Genomic DNA, 10,775 nt, shown 5'->3' with positions numbered 1-10,775 from the left:
TGGATCCATCCCATACCTGGGTGCGCCATGAGCCGAATGTCCACCAAACCTTCCCCAAATTCACGAATCTCCCACAACTTCTCTCTTCTGTCGACCCCGGCTCCCATTCCTTTCCTGATCTCCCACAGTTGCCCCACCCCCCGTTTCTATCTTCATTCCACCCTCCCCCTTTCCCTTCCTGCCCACCCATCCGACACCGCATCTCCTGAAAAAAAGAAGAGAGAATTCCCTTGCTTGCTATTCATCTATCATGCTTTGGTACAAGTGCTGGAGGCCGAGGACTGGCCTCCGGGACTGCATCCCTCGTCCATCCATTTGTCCAGGCTCCGGCGCCGGGCATTCATGAAGAAGTTGCTGACGGTGGTGAGCTCCAGGCCCAGCTGCTGGGAGATGGTCATCTGCATCTCCTTGGACGGCCGCTTGTTCTCCTTGAAGATGGCCAGTAGGGTGCGCCGCTGCAGGTCGGTGAAGACCAGCCGCGACTTCTTTGGTGTGCTGCCTCCTCGCTCCCTGCTCGGGTCCTGCTCCTTCCGCTTGCACGCTGCAGCGATGTCAGAGGGCGCCACACGGAGTGGGGGAAGGAAGGAAGGGAGAGGAGAGAAGGGGAAGGGAGGAACAGAGAGACACAGAAATCTCTTAATATTTTCTTATTTTGACAACATTATCAACACATTTGTAACGGAAGGAAAAACTCCAATGTGATGTGAAGGCACTGATTGAAGGCTGAAGATATGACGAAATACGATATGATGAAATGTATCTCCTCATCTGTCCCTACTGTCTGTCTCTCCCACACTGTCAGTCTTACAGCCTTTCCTACTGTCTGTCTGTCTCCTACACTGTCACTGACAGCACCATTATTAATATCAATACAAGTTCAGATTATTAATGACAAAATAAAATCGTAGTAAAAGGCATAACGGAGACGGCAAAGATAATCTATTGTTCTGTCATTCAGAAGCTCTTTCTATATTACAGAGAAGTCTGTAAAAAGCATCTTCTTGGTGCACGTGTACAAATTCAAAACTGCCACCTCCAAACGCATCATTGTCACAGAGCACTGAAGCCCCAGTAGCAGTCCAGTATCAGTCCCATGCTCAAAAACAGACCTTTTGAATCCTTCAGTATTTTCTATGCTTTCTAATGTAACGCCTGCATGTTTACAATCAATATGAATGAAAGTAAAGTATGATTAGGTGACAGAAGTGAAGAAGGAAGGGAAGTCCGCAGAACAGCTTCTGCTCCACAGTGCTTTTATTATTTTAAAACACCGACATAAACACGACGTTTCGACCCATGACTGGTCAACTGATGTTTATATATTATGTTATATGGTGTTTTAAAATAATTAATTAATTGTTTTTAAACTAGGTGACAAAGTGACCCTTACATTTGGTTCCATTTTGTACACTCCTCCACTGAGGATTTAAAATACTCTGGCCATGGTTCCATTTTGATGATAACATAATTAACTCATCTTAGCTGGGGACCCCGTGGAACCTCCCCCGAGGACCCCTGGATGTCCCCGGACCCCACTTTGAGAACCACTGCTTTACACCACTGTGTTTATGAGAAGCATCTGTAACAAGACGATGGGGCAAATAAACAAGTGCTCTTTTGATGGAGCCTGCTGCTGCTGTTATGTCTCAGTCAGTCAACACGCCGGGCAGCGAGTCTGTGCTGCGTTTGATTTGATTACCGCCCTGAATTAAGTATGCACAACTCAGACCCCGCCCGATCGATGGGAATCAGGTTAAGAACTCAATCGAGTACAAACTATTATGTAAGAGGAAACTATCCCGGAGCCCCCGCCGTAAACACACACACACACACACACACGCGTGCGCGTGCACACACACACACACACACACACACACACACACACACACACACACACACGCACACACACACACACACACACACACACACACACACACACACACACAGCTTTTAGTGCCATCGACGTATCTCTTCTCCTCTCAGCTTCTTATCGAAGCGTTTAAGTGACACAGAAGACAGATAGGATGGAAGACTAAAGATAATTTAATTAGCATTTCTCTACATCATATAGCCTTTATACTACACACAGTGTGGAACACAAATTATTTATTGAATTATATGTAGTCACCCCACTCTCCGTAAAATAAGGTTATGGATATCTTGTGTTGAAAATACATATTTTGTCAAGCATCAAGGGTTGTGCAATGAAGTACAAGCCAATATATAAGTATCAACCTTTATAAGAATTTAGAGAGTGGTGGATTTAAGATTTGATTTTACAACATGTTCTTGCTCTCTGATCAGTTGCAGTGTATTGGTAATGCCGTAAAAAGAAATTGGAAAGGGAGAAGGAATTTTATTTCTAATGTATGCATCACATTTCGCTACTGTACATGCACTGACAAATGTACAAATTACTCTTTCCCTTCCACACCCATGGGCAGTCTAGCTGCAGTTACATCTTGTTGCCAAATGGGGGCACAGTTGTCCTCCGAATGCATAATGGAGGCTGTCAAAACACTTCTCTGAAAGAGAATTGGGTCCATTTGCTCACATTTGTACACTCTCAGAGTTACAAATGTGTACTATGTGAGCCTGCTTTTATAGACTAATGTGTCTGCACTGTGGACCCCTGTGTTTACCATACTGTAAACAGCAGGTCAGATATGATTTCATCAATGACATGACAGCAAATCATTCACAGTAACTCAAAGGTCTCATTTCAACACGGCAAGAACCCGGCCAGGTGGAGATAATATCGGCCATACAATTATGACAATATTAACACAACTGGTCGTAGTAGTAATAATTAAAAATATATTAATAATATTCAAAAATGATGATGCCCTTACGGGTTCATTTGGTTACATTTGTATATTCTCAGGAACGTCTAAGACATAGCCTATAGGAGACTGGGGCGATATATATGGACAAAATCAAACATAACAATATTCTTGACCAAATACTTAAAATGTTTTACAATTATTTAAATTATAAAATAAAGCTTATGTGAACCAGGAACTAGGACAAGACAACAGGTATGCCATATCACAATCACAATATATAATATCCAAATAGTGTGTCATATCACAATATGATTAGGATATAATGCTCAGTCTTGGTGTACTAGTGGTGGAAAAGGTACTCACAATTTACAAGTAAAAGTCTCAATACTACAATATATAAATTACTCTAACAAGTAAAAGTCTGGAATTCAAAATGTACTTGAGTAAAAGTACCAATACCAAAGTATTGATATCAAAATGAAAATAGCTCACAATGCGTCGCTCACAATTGTGAGCTTGTAGATCGGATCATTTCAAATGGCAGAAAATCTACAAAGTAACACAAGTTTTCAAATAAATGTAGTGGAGACAGTAAATGTACTGTACTCCACTAAATGATCCTTTTGGCATAACCTTCAACTTTACATATTGTACTGTCGACAAACTTGTTAATGAAGAAATCAATCAATGGAAATCAAATCCTATATACGGTAGTCTACTTTGTCGTCTTTGTCGGTCCTTTCCCCCATCGACTGCAAATCATGTTTAGAGGGGGACGTTTTTATGTCTGTGTCCCTTTTATGTCCATATATGGAGTTAGTTGTCAGGCATGCCCAAATAGTCTATGCAGATGTCAGAACATCATTGTGATGTCAGAACAGGCCAGCTCCATTAGCCTGGCTAATACAGTAAGCCAGACTACAGCTCCATATATGGAGATGTAGCGATGATGATGTGATCAGTCCAGAACCTGGTTCTAGACAACGGGCGATCTGACGGACTCGACACTAGGCACTGCGATCCCTGTGGTGGTGTGGAACACGTGTGTAAAATGACAGATGTACATGTCATACATACATTACACACGTACAGAGACTTGGTGCATTTATAGATAGACAGATGCGCCAACGGGGGAGCCATATTGGTTATGGGAAACCCTGCCTCGTCCTAATGCCCCACGTATGCCTATGGAAGCAGAGGTCTCTCCGCAATTGACTCTCGACCGGTGTGTACAAGCAGTTTGGTTTGTTTGAAACGTTGGACATGTGGTTATGTATTTGTACAGGATTTACAGAAAAGCGTTTCACTCTCAGGCATCTATATTGGACTCATATTCCTTGCAGTGGAGTTATTATGGCAAGCTGCCCTGCGGAACATGTTGACGTGTGGCCCAGTGGCCAATGAGCCGTATACCTATTTATGTCTATGGGGGTTCATGTGGTTAAATTTGTCTGAACTATTGACCTAAATTACTTGCAGAAATACCAATTCTCTCGCACTATTTCTCTCTCTCCCTCTCTCTCAATATTGCTTACTGTGGCCAAAAGATCGAGGTACAGCAATTTACTTCAAATGAGAAAAAGGTGCAGACACATCTACGTGTAAAAGGGCTAAATCAAGATCACACACACACACACACACACACACACACACACACACACACACACACACACACACACACACACACACACACACACACAGAGCTTGTGTGTGTGTGTGTGTGTACAGTGTAAGGATCCCAAACACAATGATATTACTCTTAGGGGGTTTACGGCGTTCAGGAGAAGATGGTGGGAAAGCTAAAGCTCAATCAATTTCATCAATAAGACAGGTGTGTTCCCCCTGCCTTCCATCACACTGCAAAATCCTGAGTGTTACCCCAGGAGTGTTGAAATGGATCCTCTGTGTTTTCCTCCGTCTCTTTGGTGCCTGATTTGATGTATATTGCAATTCTGCGATTCGATATTATGATTTAAAGAACCATACCATTTGTCTCAATCCCTCCCTATTTTTCTTATAACCCCTACATATCCGGCCTACAAGCCCACAGTACGGAGCAATGTGACACACTGTGAGCAATAATGATAATAATGACAATAGACATTACAGGGTGCGTTACAGGGTGTAAAACTAAAAGCCAACATAAAACAGCAGCATGATTATAATAATAACCATAAAAGATAAAACTATAAAATGACTAGGATCAATGCATAAAATAACATAATCTGTGGCTGTGGCTCAAATGCAGAATAAATAATATGAAAAGGGTTGAAAACCACTGCTCTAAGCCCTGGAAGTGCTGCTCCCACAGAACACAACACAATGTGCTGCAAGAGTTGCCACGTCCGCCCGACAGGTGATATTCATGTCCCCTAAATTGATGTGTATTTTGGCCACGGACACCCATCTGAAAGGATTCCATGTTGTATACATACATACTAGAGACCTGCGAATTTAGTCACGGTTGCCGAGGTTAACCACAGTTGCAGATGGATTTGGGTGAATAAAATATATTATTAGTTAATATTGGATAAACCACGGGTGAAATAATACAGGAAATAAATAAATTTCATCTATCTATAGGCTTATTATAGCTTTTAAAACGCACAAAATATCGGCATACAGTATAGAATCCCATGTGCTTCCCTGTGCTGCGGTTAATATAAATAGGATGATATAATTCATGCGGTTGGATAACGGGGGGGGGATAATTAATTTGCAGTTGCGGGTAACAAAAAACTCCATCTAACCTTCTGCACCTTATGTCTAACTTATGTACAGTACAGTAGGTACATGCTGTATATCTGCTGGTTTATGCCATTTATATAGACTTTGATTTATCCCCAAACTTCTTGTTTATCCCCCAAATGACTGGCTATCACAGGTGCGTATAGCAATTTGTAGCATTTGTAGAAATATCTTTTGGTATTGTTGGTGGAATACAGCCGTGCCACAGTCATCTCTCAAACCTTTTCCAAGAGCAGGTATTCCCCCGCCCCTAAAAAACAAAAACAAAAGAGAAAAAAAAAGAACACTAGACAAAATAACGCTTTCACCAAAACACTTTTCTCCATTGCCTCTTTATCTCTGCCTGTGACTCCAAGGTTACTGAACAATGAGAGAGAGAGAGAGAGAGAGAGAGAGAGAGAGAGAGAGTCACAGTCACATAAACCCATATAAGCTGTGATCATCAGTGTTGCCATGTCCGCTTATTATAAGCGACTTTGGGCTTCTTTTATTGTAGCCTAGTTTCTAATGTGTAGTTTTGTTTATTTGGGCTTGCTTCCTGATGTTGTTTAAAGCAGTGGTTCTCAAATGTATTTGTTCCTAACCCCCATTTGAAACAAGTGTGTGCCCAGGGAGCCCTGTAGCAGAGTTGTATTATTCATGAATATTCCACATTTTATTTCACAACATACAGTATATAGGTTTGTTTGAAGTGCTCATGTGGTTTATATTATAGTCGCTTCTTTTTGGGCTCGTTTTCATAGACATGGTTGCTTGTTTCTCATGTGACATCCACATGAGAGGCAACTCTCCGGGAACACACACTTCCCTGGCGTCTAGCGGGAGGACAATGCTGCCTCCCACAGTCAGACAGGCTTTTGTCAAAGGACACTTAAAGACATGGGCTTAAAAGCGCTAACCGCACTGGGGCTGGAGAGAGCCATGAACTGGAAACACTTCTCTGTGCGTGCGTGCGCGCATGAGCGTGTGTGTTTCTAAGCATCTGAATCAATGTACATTTGCACATTATCAGTTAAACTGGATACATTCTGTATCTGTCTGTTTATCTGTCTCTCTCAATTTTAATGAGCTTTGATGGTATTGACATACTGTACATGAATACATATTTCTCTCTCTCTGTCTCTCCCGCCTTTTTGTCTACGTGTTTGTGTGTGTGTGTGTGTGTGTGCGCGCGTGTGTGCGTGCGTGCATGCATGTGCGTGTGTGTGTGTGTGTGTGTGTGTGTGTGTGTCTCTCTCTCTCTCATTCCTTCATGCACCCATCATTCATTCTTACATTTTCCCTGTTCTCGTGTACCTCACCATGAAGCGTGCCCAACCCATAGTGAGTTCCCAACTTCCCATGCATGCTAAAAATTTTAGCATGCATGGGAAGTTGGGAACTCATCATTTAATGATTACTCAGCACCATTCGACTAGCATGCTGATAGGATGGGAAGGGAAACGGTTATAATCTACTTTTTATTTATTTAGAGTGGCCTCTCCGACCTATTTACATACTTCAAGTGAATTATTCTTGCCCCCTTTTTTCCCTCCCAATTTACTTGTTATACCAATTCATTCTGTTTTTTTTCCAAATCACCCAAATCACTGAATGCTCCTTTAAGTACACGTTTTCCACCACAGCCTTGCGCCACCCGATGTTCAGAAACATCAACATAATCAATCAATTTCTTATGTTGTGGTTTGCAGAAACACTGCCAACGGCGGTACATGCTTTCTCTCTCTCTCTCTCTCTCTCTCTCTCTCTCTCTCTCTCTCTCTCTCTCCTTGTCTCTGTCAACCCCCCCCAAAAAACAAAAAAAACATCTCTCTATCTGTTCCCTTTCACGTGCCATCACTGACTCTTACAGTAATGCTTGGTTGGTATCCATTGCACAGAGTGGAGCCCTGGTAGTAATGATAGCTTCAATGTACATCTCTGCGGTCGTTGTGTGGCGCCAGCTGCCCTAAAGATGATTTTAAGGTATTTATTTGTTTTATTATACAGTAGAGAGGAGAGAGGGCGACAGACAGACAGGCAGGCAGGCAAACAGGCAAACAGGCAGAGAGCAGAGAAACGGGTACAGAGGGAGAGCGATACCCTCAGACAGGTAGTAGTTGACCGGGGTCCCCCAGGGGTCTAAACTGCGACCCCGTTTTCCGCCCTGAGGTGGGAGGGGCCAGATGGAGTGCCGTGGCTTGCAACGTTCGCCACGGCAACTCGCTCGCTTTAGTTCGCTCGCTGGCGTCTCTCGTGGGTCAAGTTCGCTTGAGACGCCGATCTACAATCTAATGTTTGAAAATGTTGCGCCAAAATGTTCACTTATTACAGCATGCTCAGAATAGATTAAATATATCTGTATTAACCCATTAATTAAAATAGCATGTGTCATTTTTTATTCCACAGTAGGTATAGTAGTAGTTGTACTGTTGACCATCACAGGTCCATTTGGTTGTAGACTCTCACTAAGGATTTTTCATGAGAGTATAAGTAGCAGTCAGCATTTGCATTTGCAGCAGCAACAGAATGCTGTGTAGTACAGAGTAGCTCTTTATAGCAGGCAGCCCAGACTGACTAAAACACTTGATGCAAAACATCTCAGCACTTACACGCACGCACGCACCCGCGCACGCACGCACTCATGCACCCGCGCGTGCAAGCACGCACACACGCACACGCACCCGCACGCGCACAGTCACACACACAGATACTGGAGTGCTGCTGACTCTGATGTGAGTGCTGATAGCTAAGTGCTAGGTGTGTGTGTGTGTGTGTGTGTGTGTGTGTGTGTGTGTGTGTGTGTGCGCGCGCGCATGTAGACGTGCTTAATGCGCCACCAATGCTTGCTTCCTTCCTCATTTGTGTTGATCACCGGAAATAGAGAGAAACGCCTTTATCTCACACACACACACCCACACACTCACACACTCACACACTCACACACACTCACTCACTCAAACACACACACACACACACACACACACACACACACACACACACACACACACACACACAGACAGAACAAAAACAGTATTGTGTTTGCTCACAACATTTGAGCAACAACATATTAGCAATAATATTGCATATTATATTGCGTGAAGTGAGGTGTGTGTGTGTGTGTGTGTGTGTGTGTGTGTGTGTGCGTGCGCGTGTGTTGTGCACTGGTGCATGTAATAATCATAATAATAACAATACATTTCATTTGTAATGCGCCTTTCAGTGCACTCAAGGTCGCCGTACAACAAGTTAAAAACAGTTGAAACAAAACACAGTTTAAAAGCAAAAGCAAAACATTATGTACAGCTTGCAGCAGAAAACACAGATCATCCATAAGCCTGCCTAAACAGGTGGGTGATGTGTGAGTGGTCGTCCAGAGAGAGAGAGAGAGAGTGAGAGAGAGAGGCTATCAGTGCATATCTGGATGTCCATACAGTCTGTGGTGACATCAGCGTGCAAAGGTCCACCAACGCACGCACACTCATGCACGCACGCACTCACGCAACAGATACACATTCACTTGTTTACCAGGAAGATGGATGGACCAGTCACAGTCTCTGTAGACTCAGTGATGTCATGCAAGGGGAAATGGCCTCAGAGGAGTTCAGTGTCATTCCACCATGGCCGATTCATATATGTTGGTTTCGCACGTCCAAAATAGCCGATCTACAAGAAGCTCAAAATGTGTCGCATCGTCGTACGGAGAAATATTCTTAGTCTTTCTCTTTTTTTTCTCTCATGATCTCTCCCTACTTTTCTGCTTCTCTCCACTTCCTTCTTCCTCTGTCAATTCATAACAGGAGCAATTTGTCAAAATGTACACAATCTAAATCTCTCTCTCTCTCTCTCTCTCTCACACACACACACACACACACACACACACACACACACACACACACACACACACACTCTGACCTCTTTTTTTCCCGAATTAAATTGAAATAGATTTATTTTCAGCTAGGGAGGGAGGGGAGTGTAAGGGCTCATATGGAACATATACCCTGAAACCCTGCAGGGACATTCTAAGGGCCGATTCATACTCCTATTTGAGAGCCGAATAAAAGTCGGTTCGGCTCTGTAGAGCCTACAATGTGACGTCATTTGAGGTTCGGGGGGCGGCGGGTACCGTCCTAAAGTTGCCTCTTCGGTGCTACTGAAAATTTCTGACAAGCCAAAATCATTTCGTCTCTACAGTGCCGAAATAGCTGTAAAATAGGAGTATGAATCGGCCCTAACCCAGAGAAGACTCCCCTCACCGCCTGTCCCTCCTACTGTCTCCTTCTCAGCTTTCCTATAGTGTCTGTCTATCCTAAACTGTCTCATTCTCAGCTTTCGTCTGTCTCTCCTACACTGTTTCCTTCTAAGCTCTAGGCCTCTTTTTTTTTAAACTATTTTGAAAAACTTTTTTTAATACAGTAGTTAAAATAGTCAATCTACATCGGCACATTGTGAGCTTGTAGATTGGCTAGTTGAACTATTCAAAAGTAGTTGGAGAAGAATAGAGCCCTATTAGGGCTCCATTTTCGTCACCGCTAAACCCCTTATCCCTAAACTTCTTTGCCTTTTTTTACTATTTTGCTAAACATTTTTGAATAGTTAAAATGGCCAGTCTACAAGCTCACAACGTTCAATGTAGATTGGCTAGTTGAACTATTCAAAAATGTTTTTCAAAATAGTAAAAAAAGGCAAAGAAGTTTGGGGATAAGGGGTTTAGCAGTGACGAAAATGGAGCCCTTAGTGTCTGTCGTAGTATTAGTAGCAGTAGCATCCCATGTAGGCTTACTCTCAGCAGTATTACTTTGTGCAGTGACTTTTACAGTGGTCCTAGTAGTAGTTGTAGCATCTGTAGAAGTAGTTAGTATTAGTAATAATATCCTTTTTTGTATAGCACCTATCAAAAGTGCTATTACTCTGTTTCTTAGTCTGTCTGTCCTCTCCTCGCTCTAAATATATGTTTTGCATAACTCAGTGTAGATGTTGTTCACAGCTAATTAGCAGCGGCACAGAAATCATTACTATTAGCAGTAGTTGTACCACCAGGGGTAGTAATGGCTTGTACCAGTAGTTTTTAGACAGTACTGTCTAAAGGGGAACAGTTTTTGCCCTTTGTCCTGAACCAGTGTTGACAGTAGTGTAGTCAGAGACATGAGTCATAGAGACCCACTGTTTGGATATAGACACACACGCGCAAGCATGCACACACACGCACGCTAATAAGTGATGAGTTAACTATTAGAAAAATGGCTCTCGGTTCGTCCTTAT

The 10,775-nt window shown here is 42.8% G+C and overlaps 1 protein-coding gene across 1 annotated transcript in view; it reads right to left on the bottom strand.

Moving 5' to 3' along the window:
• Window positions 1-248: 248 nt before the first annotated feature.
• The window catches only part of onecut2 (one cut homeobox 2), a gene marked incomplete at both ends in the record, with an annotated part of 30,456 nt that continues 19,929 nt past the window's right edge, over window positions 249-10,775 (bottom strand). Inside the window, one exon of the mRNA XM_080755943.1 lies at window positions 249-541. Within this exon, the coding sequence (XP_080612069.1) occupies window positions 249-541 (293 nt within the window). The remainder of the gene's footprint in view (window positions 542-10,775) is intronic.

The sequence above is a fragment of the Protomyctophum bolini genome (genome assembly GCF_963924005.1).
Source record: "Protomyctophum bolini genome assembly, chromosome: 22".
In the NCBI taxonomy this organism is placed as follows: Eukaryota; Metazoa; Chordata; class Actinopteri; order Myctophiformes; family Myctophidae; genus Protomyctophum; species Protomyctophum bolini.
Note: the sequence above shows the minus strand (reverse complement) of the source record. Positions and strands in the feature narration are given on the sequence as shown.